General features: G+C 43.1%; 1 protein-coding gene across 1 annotated transcript in view; it reads right to left on the bottom strand.

Moving 5' to 3' along the window:
* The window catches only part of MYO19 (myosin XIX), a 1187636-nt gene that overhangs the window by 564373 nt on the left and 600352 nt on the right, over positions 1 to 22911 (bottom strand). Inside the window, exon 12 of the mRNA XM_044054569.1 lies at positions 19106 to 19176. Coding sequence (XP_043910504.1) covers positions 19106 to 19176 — 71 coding nt within the window. The remainder of the gene's footprint in view (positions 1 to 19105; positions 19177 to 22911) is intronic.

Here is a 22911-nt window from a genome sequence, read left to right as displayed (position 1 = left end):
CCTCTGCCCATTGGACACTATTATTCAAGACCCATTTGTCCTGGGTGATCATGTGCCAGTTTTGTGAAAAAAGTACTAGTTTTCCCCCTAAAGGAGCGTCCAAAAGATAAGTGCTTGGTACTGGTAGAGGAAAGTCATTGGGAATGTTTCCTCTAAGGTTGAGACTTGTCTTTTCTGCTTTTGGAGCTAGAAGCACCCCATTGTTTAGGCCTGTATGAGCCTTGGGGCTGGCATCTGCCTCTAGGGAGCCTGTATCTGCCTCTTTGTGGCCTATCTGACACTGGAAAGGACCAATTTTTTGAAGGCCAGTTCCTGCTAAATCTGGGTGGCTGTACCTGTAAGAAATCCTTAACTGTCTGCATAGATTTCGCTTTAGTCCCCATTTTCTTCAACACCTCTTCTGCCTTAACACCAAAGTATCGTGCTGTATAATTTTGCTTCAACATGATCAGGCAGATTCTGTTCCTTTAACCAAGCATGTCTCCTAACAGAACCCGTTACAGCGGCCCTACAAGAGGCCTCCAAAGAATCAAAACCACATTGCATAGTATGTTTTCCCACCTGTTCAGCTGCATGCAATAATTCCTACATTTCCTTGTTTTCAGCACATTCAGAATTAGTTAACATTTTCTGACATTAAGTATTGCTGATATTTAAGCATATGAAACTGACAATTTAAAGCCCTTACAGCCAAGGTAGCAGAAGTGTAAACTGTTTTCCCCCATCTGTCCAGTGCTCTAGAATCCCAATCAGAGGAAACAGGGTTTTTTGCAGTGGAAGCCTTGACCCCTCTGAGACTCCGAGATATAGTTTCTGGGTCAGCAGCAGGGTTTTTATATAGAAATATGAGTGTCTGGAACCTGTAGTACCTGTCTGGCTTAACGGGTGCTGGGGGGGGTAGAGAGTCTGGAGACAGGCCAGACTCTGAAAAAACATCTACAATGACCATAACAGGAGGAATAGCAAGGGGCCTGTGCTGAGGAGGTAAAAGAAAATCTCTGAGCCTTTTCTTGGATTCTGAATAATCCTGGCTCTCCCAATGAAAGTGCTCCCTCATAGTATGCAGGGTTTCCCCCCAAAAGAATAATCCTCAGGAGGAGAAGCTAAAGGAATAGATTCTTCAGCATCGGAATCCACATAGGGAGGAAGAGAGTATTCCTGATCAGAGGAGGAATCAAAGGAAATGGAAACCTGATCTGAAGATTCAGTCTGTCTCTTGCCTAGGCCTCTTATCAGGAGGGTGATGGGAACCCCCTGATCAAAGTAATAAGGTCTTCGGCCATTTTCAGCATCTGTTTTTTAGGCATGAAGTCTGTCCTGAAGAATGCTGTACTTGTTTCTTTGTCTTTAGAGCTGCTTTAGTCTTTGAAGCTGAAGATGGCTTTACATGTAACTGTGTAGGTCTGAAAACACCCTCAGAAGCCGATGCCTGCACAGCGGCTCTGGACCCATCTGAGAGTATAGTTTCCGAGGATCCAATACCTTGAGTTTCCAGAGGCCCAGTCGGCTCCACATGGGAGTCGGAAGCGGCCTCTGGCTCTGAGGTAGCGGGTGTCAGGGGCTGCGAAAGCGCCTCACTGAGAACCGGACAACCGACGACTAGCTTAGAGGAAGCCTCATTGTCGGTTTTGGACCGCGGATGCCTGTCCTCGTCTTTATCCTTGCGTTTTCTTTATAGACCCCAGTCATCGGCTGTTCTGCCGGCATTGTATAATTGAACCTGCGGCCAAAGTAATGAAAGGCAAAATCGTACCGATGCTTAATAGTGCGTTAGTTAAATCTAGCCCAAAACCGACAACAAGCAATGTCGTGGTCAGGGCCTAGGCAAGGAATACAGTGAGAGTGAAAATCCTTACGAGGTATTTGCTTCCCACAAGAAATACAATTGTTAACTTTTTCTGACATCGGTCTGGAGCAAGAAAAAAGTTTCCCCAACGGGGTACTTAGCTTTAATGAAGACTTTGGATCTGAAATTCGAATTCAAAAATCTCAGGAGTCGGCCGACCAGCACTTGCAAACTGCTTTTGCTTCGGGCACCGCGTGGCATGAAAGACTGGAGAAAATGGCGTCGGCTGCATCTTATATACCCCTGGCGCACTGACGTCAGGGAAGAGGTGACAGCAGCAGACGCCGGACCAGGACTTTGGAATTCAGGCTGACTGCGGGTAGCCTGCCAGCAGGATAACCCAAGCGTAATGACTGCAACAGTGAAACACGATGAGCATCTTCTGAAAGAGCCTCATGTTGATCAAGAATGAATGCAGGAATGGTTAAGGAGAGGTGAATTTACATCAAGAAATGAAAGTTAATATTGGCAGACCAAGATAGTGGGCTATGTACATGCTGGTTTATTAAGTCCATTGAACATGTGGGAGAAACAGACATATGTAGGTTTTGTGGAACCGAATTGGAAACAGTTCCACACCTTATTGCTGGTTGCGACTCTCTAATGGCAGAGGGACTGTATACTGAAAGGCATAATAATGTGGTGAGATTGTTACATTGGAGATTGTGAAAACATAATGGCATCGAAGTGGCTGAAAAACACTGGAAACATGAGCCACAGAGAATCATAGAAAATTATGAAGTTTACATCACATGGGATCACCCAATACCAACAGTCCAAAAGAGAGATGCTAGAAAACCAGATATAGTGGTCCAAGAAAAGAAGACAAAAGTAGCATTGATCATTGAAATCGCCACACCTATTGACTACAGTGTCTTGCGTACAGAGAGACACAAAGTCATAAAATACCTCGATCTGCAGGCAGAAACGAGAGCCATGTGGAAGAAAGATACTCAGACAGTTCCATTAGTAGTAGGAGCAAATGGTCTTATAAAAAAGAATTTACAATTGTATTTAGATAGGTTACCAATTCATGTAACACTGTATGAATTGCAAGAGGTGTCATTACTGGGCACATTGTGGGTGCTGCGAAGAGCACTTTTGGCTAACATCAAAGAGTGAAACCATACTAAGTTCATGAACTTTAATCATACTTTGACTTAGGAATGGGGTCCCATTCCCGTCATGGTATTAGAAACCCAAAACACTTGGAGAAATTAAAAATGACAGGAGTAATTCTGATCATGCGCATCTAACAAAAAAAAAAAAAAAACGAATTCCTTAATTTTCACTTTATACACTTGTGGTGCTGCGGTAGCGTTGTCGCCTCACAGACGTTGCCCTTTCGATTCTCAGAGCGTCTTCTGTGTGGCGACATGCGTGAATGGTGTTCCTTCGTTGAAGGTTGTGCGTTAGGCCCGGCAAGCCAGCATGTAAAACTCTACTGCCAATCATTAGCGGACTGGAGTTCCACTGTGGCGACCCCTAACCGGGAACAGCCGAAAGACACAAACAAACACTCGAGCTGTTAATGGACAAGACTGCATTTTTCCTCTCCTCCATATTCCTAAAGATGTACAAAACTTAAAAATCAAGTGCAAAAGATTTTTGTTTTTCAGCTTCCATCAGGAAGTGATGCATTTCATTCAGTTTACTTTTTTAACTCACTCAAGCTGCACATTAAAATTAATTTTTGAAGAAAGTTTAAAGTTTAAATGATAGTTGAGCTGCAGTTTAGAATGAACTTTTTCAGTGTATTTCCATATTTTGCAACACTGCATCTCTCATCTTTCGCAGAGCTGGGAGTGATCACAGCCGTGCATGGCACTTATCTCAGCAAAAATAACATGTATGCTATACCACTGCACTTGCTCATTTTGCTTATCATCACGCCTGCTGAAATTACAATTACGCTTTACTCCCAATATCCAGAACATCCTAAAGCCAATGAGAAAGAACAAGTACCAGTACATTTACACTTAAAAACTGCAGCATAAGAACTGCATCTTTCTTGACGTCCCTTCTGAATTATCCTGCAGGAAGGAGAACTGCATGTGCCTCTGCACATATACCCTGATGTCTCAAGCTGTACCTCAGATGAAAGATGCTCGTGCTCTACACACGCAAACCTAGTGGTTGACGGAAAGTATGAACTGGCTTCCTTTCTCTGGACACTGAGTTCATACAAGTTGAGGGCCGATTTCTGGAGAGATCTTCTGCCCAGAGATACAGCTATTCATTTGTAGTTTCAGACCACTGCAAAGGGACCCTTCCTCTGATGCAAGAATTGAGTGCCAATTATCTCAGAGCAACCCCACCATATTTAATGCATTATGCTTCCCTGCTGCAATACAGCAGCATATTCAAACCATGTTGAATAGCATTCGCAGTTTTGTAAGAGTTTTCTCATAAGGTACAAACCCAATTGGCGTCCTTTAATATGTTCAACTTTCCAAGTGCCACACCATAACTTACAGCACATCATTTGCTACTAAAACCAATTATTTTGACTACAGCTTACATTTTAAGTTGTGATACAAGGACTCGGCAAACTGATGGTTGTGAAACTCAGAAAGCTGACAAATATGCACTTTGGGGCTGTGCAACAGTACATGGGGTCTTGATCAGAGGAAGTATAATAGATTCTGAGGCAATAGATGCAAACATCCCCAACTGATGGAAGGGGCTGGTTTATTCTGGACCACCCCACGGGTTATATTTTCCAAATCCAGAAGAGTCTGGTTGTTATGAGCACGGATTAGGCTATGCATGACAAAATGCAACAAACTACCAAATTTTCCTGTTAATTCGGCAGCAAGCCTTTCATTATTTTTTAATTTGAAGTCTGTTGTCATTTTATTTCACAATGAAGTATTATTTAATTTTATTACACTACACATAGCTTACAGGTGGAAAACTCAAATCTCTTGGTAAAGGGTTTTACTATCCAACCAGTATGGCACCAAATGATTCAATGGTTCTTTTTGTTTGTATAGATCTATCCACATACTGCAATCAAATGACCTCCAGCTCTTACAGCAAACTCTGCGAACTAATGCCATTGACAGAAGGATGCCCATGTATTAATTTAGAAAGTTCTACACAAACTGGATATGTACAGGTTCAATGCCATTTCTAGGATTATGTTAATACATGTATGGGCACATTTTCCACTTCCAGGCTAGGGGTGTGGGTGTGTGCATTTAAATATATATTATATCCATCAATGCCTTTTTCAGAAAATGCTAGCAAAACAAAATCAGTATAAAGTCCCGGAGGTTAGTGTACCAAGTTCTGTAAGGTCTTCGTCTCTCTTTTACTAATGATATGGTGTTCCCCTGTTAGACCTCTTGATCACTACAGTTCCGTAGGTATGAGACTGTAAAAACTAGTCACAGATTAAGTTTGGAATATTTAGTCCTTGGTTCCTTTTCATTTCAGGTTCCTGACCTTTGCCATTCACGTTGCCTTTTGAAACAAAAACCGACTACAAATTGTTTTAAGTGGTCCATTAAGATGCATCTTTTAAAAAAATAAATGTTGCTATGCATATCATTTTAAGCTCCTGCTTTAAATTCGAGTCAGTGGTTTTGATTATTTATATTCACTTTCTTATTCTTATGCCTGCTATATGGTGCATTTTAAAGTCTTTGCACTAAGTAAGTTTCGCTAAATTAACAGAGATGAAATGAGTACATCCTAGCTTCTCAGTGCAAACTGTACATAATGATTCCATCAGGCGAACTGTGACTGCAAAGCTACTATTAATACTATTTCTGCAGAATCATCTCAGTTAACTCATTAATTGTATTTGGAAAGTACAGTTGTGTACACTTACCACAAATGTAGATATTCAAGTGTATTCACTTGTTGCAGTCATCACACTTGGGTTAACCTGCCAGGGGTAGCCCTCAGTCAGCCCGAATACCAGAGGCTTAGTATTCCTGTGTCAGTTGCTGTCGCTCCAGGACTGACATCAGGTCATCAGTGGTATAAAATCAGTCAGCCGATGTTATTACATCAGTTTTTCTTGCGCCAGCTGTCAGGAGCCCCCATATAAGGAGCTAGGTTATGGTGGAACACCACCAGTAGAAAGTAAATACCAAAAATTTCCTGTAAGGAGAGAGAGAGAGACAAGGGGGATGGAGGGTGGGAAACCAGGACGGCAACAGTGAATACACTCGAACATCTACATTTATGGTACGTGTACACAACTGTACTATGTTCTTTGTATTTCACTGTTGCAGTAATCACACTTGGGTTGATTCCCAAAGCTGAAGAAAAGAGTGCAGGCAGTCAAGAAGACTGGGGCCTGGCTAGGATGCCTTGCAAGTCTGCGGTGGCAAAGCCTGCCCTGGATTTGGAGAAGATAGGCAGGTGGTAATGCTTGGTGAAGGTATGAACAGAAGTCCATGTTGCAGCCTCCAGGATGTTTCTGGTTGGGACCCCTCTGAAAAAGCTGCAGAGGTGGAGGTTGCCCTGGTGGAATGCATCCTGATCACCTTTGGGGGTGGTTTCCCATGCAACAGCAGAAATGGATGTAGTGTGCTATCCATTTGGAGATTGATTGTTTGGATATGGCCTTGCCCTCAGCCCCTGCTGCGAAGCTGACTAGCAATTGGTCAGTTTTTCTAAAAGATTTAGTCCTATCCAGATAGAATCTGAGCTGTCTGTGCACATCTAGAGATTGTAGAATCCTTCCCCCCTTGTTTTGTGGGTTAGGGAAAAAGGTGGGCAAATGAATGGATTGGTTGAGAGCCACACTGGACACCACTTTAGGAATGAAGGATGGGTTAGTCCTGAGGGAGACCCTGTCAGCATGGAAAATGATGAAGGGCTCTACAACCACGAGTGCTTGTTGCTCCGAAACTCTTCTAGCTGAAGTGATGGCCAGAAGCAAGGCTGTTTTCCAAGAGAGGAATTTTAACTCTTCTGAATCTACAGGCTCAAAAGGGGGTAGGGTGAGCTTTTCCAACACAATGTTAAGGTCCCAAACTGGGGTAGGAGATCTTTTGGGTGGCCTGAAGTTGTTAACCCCTCTTAGGAATTGTCTGATAAGAGGGTGTGGGAAGAGAGGTGGCTCGGTGCTGTAATGAGCAGAGATGGCAGAGGCATGAATTTAAATAGAAGAGCAGGATAGACCCCTGTGTAGTAGGTCTGCTAGGTAATCCAGGATGAAAGGAAGGGAGGGCTGCGCTGTTTCAGCTCCCTTAGTCCTGGATCCAGGTGCAAAACCCTTTACCACTTCTCAGCAAAGGACTTTCTAGTGCTGGAGTGTCTAGCCTCACGTATAACATCCAGGACTTGTTTGCTTATGCTGGCAGCTTGAGGAGAGGTCAGGGAATAAGCCAGGCTGCCAGGTTCAGGGTCTGCAATTGGGGATGCATGAATTCTCCATTCTTCTGGGTCAGAAGTGTTGGGATCTGAGGTAGGTGCCACGATGGCAAGGGTGACAGGCTGCGCAGCAGTATGTACCAGTGCTGGCATGGCCAGTCTGGGGCAATCTTGCCCTTGGTTTTTCCTCCCTTATTTTGAGCAGTACCCTTGAAATGAGTGGTAGAGGGGGGAATGCATAAATTGAGAGGTTTACCATTGGAAGGATACAGCATCCAATTTCCAGGCCTTGCTGCGAGGTTCCCTGTTGCATAATTTGCTGAGCTGATTGGAGTGGGAGGCAAAGAGGTCCACCTTCAGGGTGTCCCATTTCTGGGTTACAAGGTTGAAGGTGCTGTGGTCTAGCTGCCACTCATGTGGGTTTATCAGGTTCCTGCTTAAGTTGTCTGCCAGAGAGTTTAGGGAGCCTGGCAGGAAGTGTGCTGGCAGGTGTATTTGCATGGCTGAGGCCATGTGCCAAAGGGTCATGGCGAGCCTGCAGAGAGGGTAAGAGTGAGTCCCTCCCTGCTTGTTGATATACCACTTCACTGTGTTGTTGTCTGTTTTGATCACTAGAGGCCCTGGGGAGAGTAGGGGGTCTGAAAGCTGTTGGGGCGTGCTGAACAGCTAGCATCTCTTTTTGGTTTATGTGCAGATGTATTTGATTTGGGCTCCAATGGCCCTGAATGCACCTGCCGTCCAGGTGTGCACCCCAGGCATAGTCTGATGCATCTGTGGTGAGGGCCTGGGTGGCATGGGGTTGTGAGAAGGGAAGTCCCTTGCTGTGGTTGCATGTTGCTGCCCACAAAAGAAAATCTTTCCTTAGACAGGGTATCATAAGTATGATAGTTTCCAGATCTTGACTGTTGACACCAAATGCTTTTTAGGTACCATTGTAGTTTCCTCATATGAAATCTGGCATATGGAATGAGTAGAATGCAGGAGGCCATGAACCCTAGAGCTTGCAGGATTTTCCATGTGGATAACTAGGTTCTGGTGGCTAGTTGAGAGAAGCAGCCTGTCAGGTAGGCTTGTTTTTCTGGAGTAAGGAATGCCATCTGGGATGCTGTGTCCAGGCTTGCTCCCAGGAATACAATTTTTTGTGTGGGGACTAGTTTTGATTTATTTTCACTGACAGTATAACCCAGGGAGGACAGTATGTCCTTTACAAAGGTCAGGTGCTGTAACAGCTTTTCCTGTCTGCCTGAATCAGGCAATCATCCAAGTAGGGGTAAATTTGAATATTTGTCTAAAAAAGCAATGGCTAGAGCCAGGCATTTTGTGAAAACTCTGGGAGCAGTGGATAAGCCAAAGGGAAGCGCATGACCTCTGGGTCAGCAGTAGGATTTTTGAAAAGGAATTTGAGAGAGTCGGGGACTCTGTAGTACCTGTCAGGTTTCCTGGCAGCATGAGGAAGGGGGTCAGGAGTCAAACTGGATTCCATAAAAACATCATCCACAACATCCAAGGCAGGAGGAATGGCTAAAGGTCTGTGCTGTGGTAAATCTAAGAATTCCTCGAGTCTCTTTATTGACTGAGGACAGTCCTGACATTCCCATTGGAAATGCTCCCATAAAGTATGTAGAGTTTCACCAAATGAAAAATCCTCTGGAGGAGCAGAAGGAATGGATTCCACTGCATCCGAATCCTCATAAGCAGAGAGGGGTTGCATTTCTTTATATTCAGAAACCTCAGAGTCATCTGACTCCTGTTCAGATAAAACTACTGAGGACAAGTCTCTTTCTTTTGGAAGGGGTAGCCTGGCTTCCCCTAATAAACATAAGGTCTTCTGCCATTTTAAGCATTTGAGATTGAGGCATGGAGGCAGGTGCCCGAGCTTGGGTCGTCATTTTTTTAGGTGTAGTTCGCACCCTGGACCTTAGAAACTCAGTAGAGTTTTAGAAAGAACTGAAGACGTGAAAGAAGTCAGTTTGTGTAGAGTAACGGTAGTGTAAAGAACTTCCCCGGAAGCAGGTGCCTGCTCAGCAGTTCTGCACCCATCCAAGGTAGAGACATCCGCAGGATCCTTAGTCGAATTAGAGTCTTGCAGCATGCCGGACTCCGAACGGGTCTCAGTAGCGGCCTGCAAATCCACAAAAGCAGGCATCAGGGGCTGCAAAAGCACCTCACTGAGGACCGGAGAACTGACTACTAGCTTAATAGAAGCATCGTCGGCAGTTTTGGACCTGTTCAGTCTGTCTTTATCCTTACGTTTTTTCAGAAGATCAGTAGTTGGATGGCTTACCAAAGCCACATCAGAAAACGAGGACTGAGAGTGAAAATATTTAGCTACAATAAGGGCCCAACAACATATAGTTCTGGCGTTGAACAAAGCACAAAAGCGACAGCGAGGGACATCGTGGTCTGGGCCTAAACAGGTTACGCAGTAAGAATGGAAGTCTCAGTGTGGTATGTGCTTTCCACAGGCGAGACAATTGTTAACTTTTTCTGATCTCGGTTAGAACAAGAAAAAAGGATCCCCAACAGGGTACTTGGCTTTAGAAGACTTCAACTTCAATTCGGAAACAAAAACTCAGGTAGCGGCCGACCGGCACTCGTGCAAACTGCTTCTGCTTCGGGCTCCTTGGCAAGTAAGACTGATGTAATGGCATCGGCTGTCTGATTTTATAACACTGACGACCAGATGTCAGTCCTGGAGCGACAACAACAGACACAGAAATACTACGCCTCTGGTATTCGGGCTGACTGAGGGCTACCCTGGCAGGATAACCAAGTGTGAGGACTGCAACAGTGAAACACGAAGATAATCATTTGTCATTTTTGTAGGATTCCTGAGTTATTGCTAAAAACTGGTCCATCTGGTTCACGGGTTCTTACCAAGCTTATGGCAGAGGAGACCATGGTAAAGCTCAGTGATATCAGCCAGTACTGATGGAAGCTACCAATGTCCCCATAAGTAGGCAGTCCTCGCATGTCTTAAGTGAAAATATGGGATCACCCATCCAGTCTGGTTTTAAAGGTTACAAGGGAAGTACTCTACTTGATATGTGAGGGCAGTCTATTCCATAAATGAGGACAGGTATCTGTCATGCCATTAGCTGATGTCTAGGCTCAAAAGTGGGTGTGTTTCAACTCTGCTTCTGTTAAGATAAAGGTCTTCAAAGACTACTGGATTATTCATAGCACAGAAGGCTATTTAAAGATCACCCCTGAAGAGTCTATATGACATTGAGTACAGGCATAGGGCTTTTAACCTATCAGAACAAGTAAGGATACAGACTGGATATCTTTTTGCTGGGAAAATGTTCAGGAATTAAAGTTGATTTAGGTGCTCCAACTAAATGGCAAAGGGGACATTGTCTACAATGATGGACCTAATAAGGGAAAAATAAGTGGGATTACAACTTCTCTGAACCTTGCAGAGATACCATGAAGGATATGCTGCGTAATGCAAAAGGATCTTCTAACCACTACAGACATGTATGGTGGTCAAAGGAGAGACTTGTCAAAGGCACCCAAGTCTCTCATGACAGAGTCAGATTTAAGTGGAACATTATCTATATATTCAAATCACTCGCCAAAAACATATGTGCATCAACAGAAGATTGCTTTTGCTATTTTGCCTCATGTGCCACCACCACATATGGTAGATTGTGTCTCTATGTGTCACCATATTTGGTGCAATGTGTCCCCCATCTGCCACCACCGTATTTGGTGCAGGGTGTCCTTACGTGCTACCACTGTATTTTGTGCAGTGTCCCTGTGTATCATCGTATTTGGTGCAGCTTGTTCTATGTGCCACCACCATATTTGGTGCAGCTTGTCCTTGCATACCACCTACATACCACCACTGTACCACCACTTTATTTGGTGTAGTGCATAGTCTGCATAGGTCTGCTTCAATGTGCAGTAGAGTTATTACTAACCTGACTGGTTATTAGCAGTGCAGTCACACTCGCTATTATCCATTTCTTTATTTATCCTGACTTTTTACAGGCAGTGCAAAGTCACTAAGTTTTAGTTGTAAATCATGACATTCTGTTAACATAATTTACGTCTGCTAAATAAGTCTCCATTCTTAACTGTAATGTGATGTACACTCAGCAATACAGGTTTTAATGCAGTATTAATCCAACATGTTACAGCCCTACATACAGTCTGTAAATCAGTGACCCTTCTGAGATCTCACAATTTAATTAGCATACTTTAAGATTACTGGTAGTTCTTTCCTGTAGTTTATACACGGACCTCCCCAAATCCAAATCACAGTATCTTGCATACTGCAAAAATATATTTTCTTCACTGTGTATGAACAGCTGCTTAAGGCACATGCATAAGAGTGCCACTGGTTACAAAACATTAATATTCATTCAGAGAAGTTCTGTTATCACAGAATTAAAAGCCTCCTAAGTAAGGTATATAGGCAAAACTAGCTTTCACAATTAAAATGGTGATGGAGATCAAAGACAGAGAAAATGAATTAAAACACTAGAATCAGAGTTTTACATCTTAGAAAATGAAACGTTAGAAGGGGAAGAAAGTAAAAACAAAAACAGAGACTCGGGTAAACATGAGAAAAACCATTAATATGACATTCAACATCTTAAGTCATTAAGGCTTTAATCATAGACGAAGGAGACAGCTCATGGGAGGTAGATTTATTTATTTCAGTTTAAACAGGTAAATAAATAGGTCCAAAGAGCCTTTTCAGCTGTGAGAAAGTCCACAAGGCAGATACAAAACAGTGGCAAGGACTCAGAAAGGCTTAACATGAGGTAGAAGCCTTAATTATCCCCCTCATGGGTGAGTCGGATTCGTACACTGCACTACCACTGAGATTTCTCACTAACAGGTGCTTTAGCATGGAGGCAGTCTTGCTGGGAGAGCTGCATACTAATGGGGCAATCCAGGGAGGTGATTCATGTTAATTAGCCAAGCTTTCTCCCCCGGATATGCCAGCAGCTCCAAAGTTATGTTGCCAAATGTTGTATGATTTTTTTTTACTTGCAAAAGACAGCGTCCACCCATTCACTCTGATGTAAGCAGCCGTGTTTCAGTAAGTTGAGAGAGAGTGTTGTGAGTGTGTGTTTGGGGGAGTGTTACTGTATATAGATGTGAGGACATCTGTCTAACTGCATGAATGATGCTGCACCTCTGCCCGAGTGGAAATAGGGATTAGGTAGGGAAGAGAGTCTGGATGGGATATGTACCTGTGCACTTGCCTGTACTGGAGTGTGTGTGGGTGAATGAGTGTTTCCATGAGTGTGACTGATTGTAGGGGATGGGAACTTCTTTGTTCATGGATGGATGTCTAGGAGTGAGTAAAGGGTGCTCCCCTTCATAATGAGGAGTGGTCGGTAGAGAGAACACTACTGCCACCAGGTCTGACAGTGCTTGTGCTATCTGAAGTGCAATTCAGACATATTAATGAGCCCATGTTGAGGTCTCTTACTGTGACTGCAGCCACCTCTCACATTTTCTCACCACTGTGTTAACTGATCTACTTGTGATAGGCAATTTCTGTAAGCGGAAAGGCTTCTTCTGAATCCCAGAGTATGTGACAAATCAGACTTCATGTTTATAGAAGTTTTTGTGGCAGATACAATTAAAACAAGAATCAAAAGAAAACATTTATAAACCACGACAGAGTGGCATAAAAAAACTAGTTATACAAATTCTACACTGCACAAACAGTAAGCAAATACCCTAGGGGAGAAAACTTTAACCTAGTGTTGACTTAACTGCAAGAAACTTATTATAGGTTCATACTAGGCTATCTGCCCTGAGGCAATTATAAGCCTAGCCCGATTCTGTATGGCTTACGCCACCCCTTGATTTGAGTATACTGTGCCCTTTTTAAGGTTTAGTTTACTGTGTCTCTGTCTAATAGTGACACGGGAGTAATCTCTGGGACAAACCTCCATCTATCGAGATTCTTCTTGAAGAGATTCAGTGAGGTGCTCTGCCTCACATGAACTGGAATTCTATTCCAGAGCGAGGGGAGCCCCTGGGTTATGAACCTGTCCCTCCAGCAAGTTCTATTTATTTCTGTGCTGAGGTTCAAGTCCCGAGCGTGTGGCTCTAAGGGATTTAGATTTATTGAGGTGGAGCATGTCCATTAATTCTGGATTTGACATAGCTTTGTATGTCAGGCATAGATCGCCTCTCGAAGTAGGCGATATGCAACTGAGTACAGCTGGAGTTTTTTTAACCGAGCAGCATATGGCATCTGTTTGAGACCCTTGATCCACTTGGTGAGATACTTTTGGGGTCTTTCTAATTGCTGCAGGTGTCGGGTAAGGTACATCCCAAAAGGGGCATTGTATTCTATGATGGGCCCGATGAGGGATGAATAAAGAGGCACGATTACCTCTCTTGATCTAGATGTGAAACCTTCGTGATGAGGTGGGCTATGTAGAAGGTCTTTCTAACCACTTTGGCAATGTGGTTTTCAAAGGAGAGATTGCTATCAACTTGGGTCCCCAGGTCCCTAATAACTTTCTCTGTACTTAATGGGTTTCCGCCTATGTGGTAATTTGTGGGCACATTGTTTTTGCCAAAGGGTATGACTATACATTTTTTGGCATTTAGCTTTAAACCATGGCACTGGCACCAGTTATCTGTCTCTGTGAGACCTTTCTGAAGGATGTTTGTGTCAGCTGGAGAGTTGATTATGGTGCCCAGTTTGCAGTCGTCTGCGAACTTGGTGAGCCATAGTTCTCCCACGTTTGCCTGTACCTCGGAAAAGTATATACCGAACAAGAGTGGTCCCAGGACAGAACCCTGTGGGACACCCACTTGTGACTGGATTCGAGTCTGACATGGCTCCAGCAACTCTCACTCTGTGGGTTCTGCCTTTGAGCCAGTTTGAGACCCATCTTGTGACATAGGGGTTTATATTTAAGCTGGATAGCTTATCTATGATGCCCGAGTGGGGTATTGTGTCAAATGCCTTTGCAAGGTCCAGATAGGCTGTGTGGACTACCTTCACTTCATCTATGGCTTTGGTGACTGTTTCGAAGAAGTCAACCAGGTTCAAAAGGCAGGATCTGCCCTTGACAAAGCCGAACTGGGTAGGATCTAGTGTCTGTAGGTCCCCAATGTCTTTGTTTATGAGCTCCATGATGATCCTCTCCATAGCCTTGCAGACTAAGCTAGTCAGGCTTATGGGGCGATAGTTTCCAGGGTCCGTAGAGGCTCCACCTTTGTGGAGTGGGACCACTGTTGTTGTACGCCATTCTGTGGGCACATATCCTGTAGTGATGCTGAGATTGTACAGCTGTTTTATTTGAGGGATTAGTTCCTCTTGGAGTTTATGTAGGACGCAAACTGGGACGCCATCTGGTCCCATGGAAGCAGTGTTTTTTGCTTTGGAGAGGGCAACCTTCACCTGAGCATCAGAGATGTTTGGGAGGCAGCCCTCTGCTGGGATAGATACTTGCTCTTTTGGGGGGGGGGGTTGTTTGCACTGAACCTGTCTGCCAGGATATTGGCGATGTCTGTGGGTTCATTGTATTTTTTGTCGTTTAGAATCAACTCAGAACAAGTCTGGGAGTTGCATCCCAGGTTTCTAACATAACTGAAAAAAGCCTTATGATTGTCTTTGGTGTCCTGTGCAATTTTTCTCTCTAAGCTGGCCTTGGAGGGTTTTATGAGGGATCGTAATTTTTTGCTAGTACTGATCAGAGTTGCCTTCCCTATTAGGGATTTTGCTCCATCATGTAGTAGCTTCCTCCTTCTGTTGTACAGTTTATTTATGGCAGGGGTCCACCAGACTGGATGCCTGCCTTTGGATGATTGGGTCTTGGTTTTGTTTGGGATAGCATGATCCATGCATTCCTGGAGACGTCCGTAGAATGCGTTTATATAGGATTCTGCAGTTTGGGCCGTAGTTTCTACTGGCCCTGGGGCCTTGAAGGATTCCACTTCAGTTTTGAGAAGTGAGAAGTTCGCTTTTGAAAAGTTTTTCACTGTGGTTTTCTGGGCTGGGGGTGGGGTCGGGATGTGGACATCCAGTGAAATTAATTTATGGTCTGATTTTACCAATGAGGGATATACTTCTGGTGTGGAGCATAGAGTCCCCATGTTGGTAATGATCAGGTCTAGTATGTTGTCCCCTCTTGTGGGAGTGGTGACTAGTTGTTCCATAGCATTTGAGTTTATAATTTCCAGGAACCTTTGGGCTAAAGTGCTGGGGCTTGAGTAGTGCTCCCAGTCAATGTTTGGGTAGTTGAAGTCGCCCAATATAATGGTGTTCGGAGAGATCTTCATGTTCTCCAATGTTTTCAGGAAAGCAGAGTGTGATTCCTGACTTTGAGAGGGTGGTCTGTAGGATGCTATAAACTGAAAAGCAGTCTTGCCCACTGTTAGTTGCACATGGATGGTCTCAGATACTTCGTGCAATGCCACTAACCTGGAGGTGTGTATATCCTTGATAAATATGGAAACTCCCCCTCCTTTTGTGGTTCGGTCCGGGTTTTGGGGCCGAAAAGCATGATATGAGGTATAGCCTGGTAGTGCTGGGGTGCTCTCTGGAGTTTTGAGCCAGGTTTCTGTCACTGCACAGATATCGATGTTCTCCACACTGAGGAGAGCTTTGAGTGCGTGCATCTTGAGGTTAAGACTTCTGGCGTTTAGCAGCAGTACCCTTAGTTTATTGTTCCTTGTGCTGTCTATGAGGGTGGGTTTGACTTTTGAGCCTTGCCTAAAAAAGGCACTATGGGGGTGGCAAGAGCCTTTGCCAATATCCGAAAGCCCAGTGGTGACAGGTGCAAGCCGTCCCTAGCGAAGCAACGTGGCTTGTCGAGCATGTCATCCCAGGCTGACAGACACTGGATCCCCTTTGAATGACACCAAAAGTTTAGCCAATTGTTAAAATTGATCATTTTGTCTTTGTACTGTGGCATCATTCTAGGTGAGGGTAAGATGCTGCTCAAGGTCAGGGTCATACCAGCCTGGGCTACATGATCAGAGAGCTCCTCTATGTCTCTTTTCATGTAGTCCAGGGAGGTATGTCTCAGGTCATTCATACCAGCATGTACAATGACTGAGTCATATTTGTATTTGCTTTGGAGTGACCTGAGTGCTTGCGTTATGTGGCGGATCCTAGCACCTGACAGGCAGCTCACCGTGACCTTCTCTTTATTCAGCCTGGTGAGCGGGACGTCAGTGTGTCTGACAATAGAGTCACCTATTACAAGAGTATCAGGTGTGTTATTCAGCCTTAAGGGCTGTGGCTGCTTGGCACACTGACTTTGTGGGCTATGTGTTGTGCGTGTTTTGTTTTGAGGTAGCATTTGCTTGGATGTCTGCTTTGGAGGTCTCTGTTGCTTAGGTAGATTTTTATTTAGAGCCTCCGAGTATGTTTTGTCTATTTATGTGTTTGGTTCGCTGATGTGGTGGGACTATGTGATACTGGAATTGTGTTGTGTGAGGTTACCTTCTCCTCCTGACTGGTTACACCAGTTTTGAGATGAGAGAGCTCAGCCTCCAGTTTGGCTAAATAGTTGCATCTCTCATATATATTTGAACCTGTTTGGAGGAGGAGAGGGTTGTCCGTGTACATGAGACAGTTGTAACATTGCCTCAAAATTCCCAGATTCACCAGCTGGACTGGAGAGGAAACCATTGACTGACCTTTGGACATGCTCATGTATGTAGAGTTGAGGAGCTGGAAGATGAACTGCCGCCAGCATCTGAGAGTCAGCCCTGGTATGTAACTGCACTGGGACTCTATGAACATATGCAGTAGTTATACCAGATCTGTGTCTGGGAATGGCAACTGTTGAAACGTTAACATTAAGAGAGTTCGCTTGATGGTGAAATAAGGTTCAGTGCTTTTAGGAGCATTGCTGCAGATACAGTGTCATCCTTACCTGAAGAGAATATATGAAACAGTTGAGTAATCAAAGTAGAGGAGATACATTAAGACATCAGTCTGCTTTCCTGAAGAAATACTAGTCCACTTTAACAGAGACTTGAGATTCAATAGTGACAGGCACTCATACAATATAAATAATGCTCTCCACTGCTGAAGTGCATCAGCCCTTAGCAAAGTCCCTAAAACATTTCAAAGCAGTAACATAGGTACAGTACCTCAGAAATAATGTCTACAAGTGCTTCCTTCTTGCTCAGATAACTTGCTTAACCTAAAAGGAAAGCCTTGCTCTCAAATCATCATCACTGGTCATTTACTGATTATATAGCCAGCAGAATTACTAAGTTCCACGGTAAGGACTTATTTTCTTGGATACTGTTGTCCTGAGCTTGAGACAGCCTCTGCAATATTGGGCAAGAGTGGGGCCCCTTCAAAGATTCCAAAAGCTGGAACCTTCTGTAATAGGCTTAATTTTGCTTGTACCCTAATGAAACGATAAAGTTGCTCTCCTCAATACTTACTAAGTGAATTGAGAACAACGTTTCAGTAGTTTATGCACCTGTGTTGCAATGAAATATTTTTGAATAAGAATGGATACTTTTAATTTTAAACTAATAGGTCTTAGGTCCATCCTGCAACCAGTATGGCCTATTGAGCACACCTCTGTTATTACTATAGACATTACAGCCTTGAGTGATCAGTAACCTTCCAACATCCTTGGTTTTCAGTTTTAACTTGAGTTTTAGTAATTCAGAACCATCTATTGCCAAAACATCTCCAAGTATGCAGTTAACTGTAGCAGTGCAGTCACCATTTTAAAATGCATAAAATAAACCACATTTCCTAAGTTCCAAATACGTTCTTTCTTGGCTGTAAAGTAAACTGGACGAATAGGTTAAAATTGTTATGTATTCAGTCTTCAATTATAATTTTATGTTTCTACTGCAAACGGGATTCTGTTTAGACTGTTAATTAAAATTATGGTTCAAATATAAAAATGCACCTTCAAGTCTTTACTGCTATATTTATTATAGGGCAAGGCTTTACCTGTAATTTATGAATTTCAGAGTTTTTTTTTTTTTTTTTTAAGATTAGAACTTGCACCAAAATTACATTGCAGCTAAACACAGGAAGGACAAAAAATCAGTGCTGGTATAATTAACAGGACATCACAGCTAGAATAAAATCAGGAGGTGAGCTTACAAAAAAAAATAAAGTATGATTTGAGGAGGGAGGAAGAGACTGTACAGTGGCAGGGATCAAAAAAGAGATTAGAGGGGTTATTTTGCATGATTTATTTAATGATAAAGTACAGAAGTACAGCAGTACTTTATTAAATGCTCTTAAGCTGTACTAAGTAATCTGCACAATGAGCACTCAACTCAACAAAGACTTCACAATACAAATGCGCCATCAAAATGTGATGTGTGATGGTGCAGAATACTGAAACACACTGAAAGGGCTTGGTTTACACTGCAGCTAAGCTACCTTTCTAAAAACTTTGAAAGTTTTCTTAAAAAAAAATATTATACAAATGAAAAAATTATATTTCTGCAAATCAAAAGGTAGGCAGAACAAAAACTTTCTGACAAAAGCTGAACACACATCTGTACTTTACTGGCTAGTATAATTAATTGTTATAAAATTTATATAAATACTGAAAATCTGCCAAATCGATACCAGCTACCAGAACAAGAAACCACATTAACTTTTAAAGCAGGCACTATTAGAACAAATAGGTAATGTCGTATATACACACTATCATACATACATACAATATGAGCAGGCACAAAGTGCTAGTCAATTATTATGGTCACTTCTTAGCATACTTTTGCAAACATTTTCTAGCCAGAAGGTGCCTTTTAAGAATGAGCCCCTGACCTGTAGACTGATTTGGGTTTGTGGGTGTGTGTACTTCTCATTTGACTGACTCTTATGATACAAGGTGCTGTGGCATCTCTCTGCAAAGTTTAGTGAACTTCATTTTCAGCATGCTGCTCAGAGGGTGTTATGTTATTCTCTGTTCTTTTTTGTAGTAAAAATGTTACCTGATAGGGAATCCAGCTGCACTGATGTGGATAGTTTCTACAATGCCACAAGCTTCCAACTGCCTGAGAACCTGCAAATAAACAGATAACTTCTTTAAAATACTGTGTGCTAAATGCTCTATATTAATATTCACTACTCATATTAAACTTCACTGCTTACAATAGGTATTTTACCCTTACAAGCTTCACCTTAACTCAAACTCATCAATTAGCTCAATGCTAATTCATTTAAATCAAAATAATGTCTAATCAGTCATTCATATACTCACTTATACAAAGTATGCATCATTTGTAACAAGTTATACAATTTATATAAAATATTTGGTATTCTAATATGCTGTGTAACCTATACATTATTCTTGTTGAAAAAGTGTGGAACGTTTCTACTCAGACCCCTGCTGAAAAGGGGCTATTTCAGCACAAGTTATCCCACTAAACAAATGGCAATAAATATTGTAAATATATTTTACTCCCAACAGCACCTCTGCAGCTGAACTCCCCTGGCCCAACCTGCTATCTTTTACGGAAGCAGTGCAAGGGCATGTACATCATCTCCCCTGCAGTGATGAGACACTTGGGTACATAACAAATACAAGAGGATTCATCATATCAGTTTGTTCTTCAGATGTACCTCTAGCAGATGGAATAGAAGGTTCCTTTATCCTGTGGCTCCTATGCCAACAACATTTATGTGAAATTCCCACCACTCCCCACACACCAAAATGTGTGAAACTTTTTCAAAAGGTTTGTATTTTTTATACTGAAAAAAGTGGATGAAAATGACTAAGGGGGTTGCTGGGAAGATTGTTTGGAATGCAGAGAACTATACTGACAGCTCTTGAGAAATGTAATGCAGGTACCAGATATTAAAGAATAGCTTTCTGTACACACACACATTTTATATATATATATATATATATATATATATATATATATATATATATATATATATATATATATTGCTGCATTTCTCCAGCGTCGGATCCGAGATCTAAGCTCCTCCCCTACCCATAATGCCCCTGTCTCCTTCATCCCTTCAGACAAGAGTTTGCTGCCCAGCATAGCAACCACACCTGACACAATGTCTTATCCCTTGGTACAACAACCCAGACAGTAACATAAGGAATGACCATGTATGCCAAAGAAAGGTTCACATCTAATCCAGCCAAACCACTACACAGGCCATATAAGACTGGGGGAAGGAGGGATGGATGAAGACAAATGAAGAGCAACAACTCAGATGGAATGTCATAGTGAGTACATAACTTTTTATCTGAAGTTGCTGCCTTCATTTGCTCTTCAACCTGTGGGAGTGTCCCCAGCTACCAAACACCTGGGAGGCCCTCATGGAAGGATATTCCATAACACAGCGGAGCCAAAGGATGCCCTACTTCTGGAAAGAAGATCCAACTTGTAATGGGAGATGAAAGTATGTTAAGATGCCCAGGTAGCCACAGAGCAAATGTCATCCAAGGAAACTCTGGACCAAAAGGGAGCTGAAGTAGCCATAGACCTAGTAGAATGTGCCTTAAGTTGACCTGGTGGAGACTATCCATTGGTTGAATATGCCAAGAGTATACACTGAGAAATCCAACGAGTAATTGTGACCTTTGATGCAGGTTTGGGCTTAGGGTACGAAATGAGGAGTTGATCGGACTTGTGAAAGGCCTTTGTCCTATATTAGTAAAAACGTAATTGTCAATGAACATCGAGCAGGTGCAATTTATACTCTCCCTTATTCTGAAACTTCGGGAAGAAGACAGGGAGGTTGATAAAGTACAGTTGTGTACACTTACCATAAATGTAGATGTTTGAGTGTATCCACTGTTGCAGTCCTTACAAAATGGGTTATCTGGCTCCCAGTAGCCCACAGTCGGCCAGAATACCAAAGTCCTTGGTATATGACATCAGCTGCCTTCGGTTGTAAGCCTGACGTCATGTACAAAGGAAGGTAGCAGATGCCATTTCCTCAGTTTTTCTTGCCTTAACAGTCAGGAGTCCCCATGAAGGCTAGACCAGGAAAAGAAAAAAAACAGTCTGTGCCCTAGGAAAAAAGGGGATTGGGGGGGGGGTGAACAAGGACGGCAACAGTGAATACACTCTAACATCGACATTTATGGTAAGTGTACACAACTGTACTATGTTCATAGTGTTTCACTGTTGCAGTCCTTACAAAATGGGTCTATTCCCAAAGCTCAGGAAACAAAAACAAAAGGGAGGAGCAACACCCACTGGTTAAGGGTTGGTAAGAATGCCCTGCAACACTGCAGTGGCAAAACCAGCACTCGACTTCGAAAACGAGGGTAAATTGTAATGTTTAGTGAAAGTGTGGTCAGAAGTCCAGGTAACTGCTTCCAGGATGCCCCTAGTAGGAACACCTCTTAAAAAAGCTGTTGAGGTAGAGGCTGCTCTAGTAGAATGGGTCCTAGTAATCTGTGGAGGAACCTTGCCATGCTGCAAGTAACAAAAGTGAATACAATGAGCAATCCATTTATAAATGGTCTGTTTAGAAATAGCTTTGCCCTGAGCTCCGGGTGCAAAACTGACCAACAACTGATCTGACTTTTGAAAAAGTTTAGTCCTGTCCAGGTAAAATCTAAGCTGTCTATGCACATCCAGGGAGTGCAGTAACCTTTCCCCTTTACTCTGAGGATTAGAAAAGAAGGTAGGCAGATGGATAGACTAGTTAAGAGTCAGGCTAGAAACCACCATAGGCATAAAGGTGGGATTAGTTCGAAGAGAAACCCGATCCACATGGATGATAACAGGCTCTACTGCCATTAAGGCCTGCAGCTCAGAAACTCTTCTAGCTGACGTAATAGCCAAGAGAAAGGCAGTTTTCCAGGAGAGAAACTTCAAATCTGCTGAGACAGCTGGTTCAAAAGGAGGCAGAGTAAGTTTCTCAAGTACAAAATTAAGATCCTAAGCAGGAGTAGGTGCCCTTCTGGGAGGCTTTAAATTGCTAGCTCTCCTGAGGATCTGTTTCATCAAGGGATGAGAGAAAATGGGTCGCTCAAAGAAACAATGAGCAGAAAAAGCTGAAGCATGAATCTTGATTGAAGAAAAAGAAAGTCCACCACTAAGCAAGCCTGCCAGATAGTCAAGAATAAGAGGAAGGAGTAGGTTGAGAAGGGTCTTCCCCTCTAGTCTGCATCCAAATGGAGAATCTTTTCCACTTATCTGCGTAAGATTTCCTAGTGCTAGGCCTCCTGGCCTCATGAAGAACCTCAACCACCTGTTGGGAAAGATTTAAATTATGAGCCAGGCTGCCAAATGCAGAGTCTGAAGAAGAGGATGCAGAATTTTTCCTCCTTCCTGAACCAAGAGATCTGGTATCAGGGGAAGATGCCAAGGTTGAGACTGGGAGAGACTGCAAAGTAATGGATACCAATGTTGTCTGGGCCAGTCTGGAGTTATGATAATGGCCTTTGGTTTTTCATCCCTTATCTTTAACAGCACGCTGGGAAGAGGCAGAGGAGGGAAGGCATAGATTGAGAGCTGTGTCCAGGGGAAGGACAGAGCATACACTTTCCAAGCTTTGTCATGATGTTCCCTGGTGCAAAAGGATGGAAGAAGGTGGTTGGTCGGAGATTAGAAGAGATCCACCTGGGGTGTGCCCCAACGCTGAATGATGCAATAGAAGATGGTCTTGTTTAGTTGCCACTCGTGAGGATCCAGGACCTGACTGTTCAACAGGTCTGCCAAGGCATTGCACCTTCCTGGAAGGAACTGAGCTATCAGGTGAATGCCCATGGAAGCTGCTCTGGACCACAGTATCATGCTTAGAGTGCACAGGGGGCAAGAGT

Source organism: Protopterus annectens, chromosome 13.part0 (genome assembly GCF_019279795.1).
Source record: "Protopterus annectens isolate FY-2018-M chromosome 13.part0, PAN1.0, whole genome shotgun sequence".
NCBI lineage: Eukaryota > Metazoa > Chordata > Ceratodontiformes > Protopteridae > Protopterus > Protopterus annectens.
This window is presented reverse-complemented; position numbering and strand designations above follow the sequence as displayed.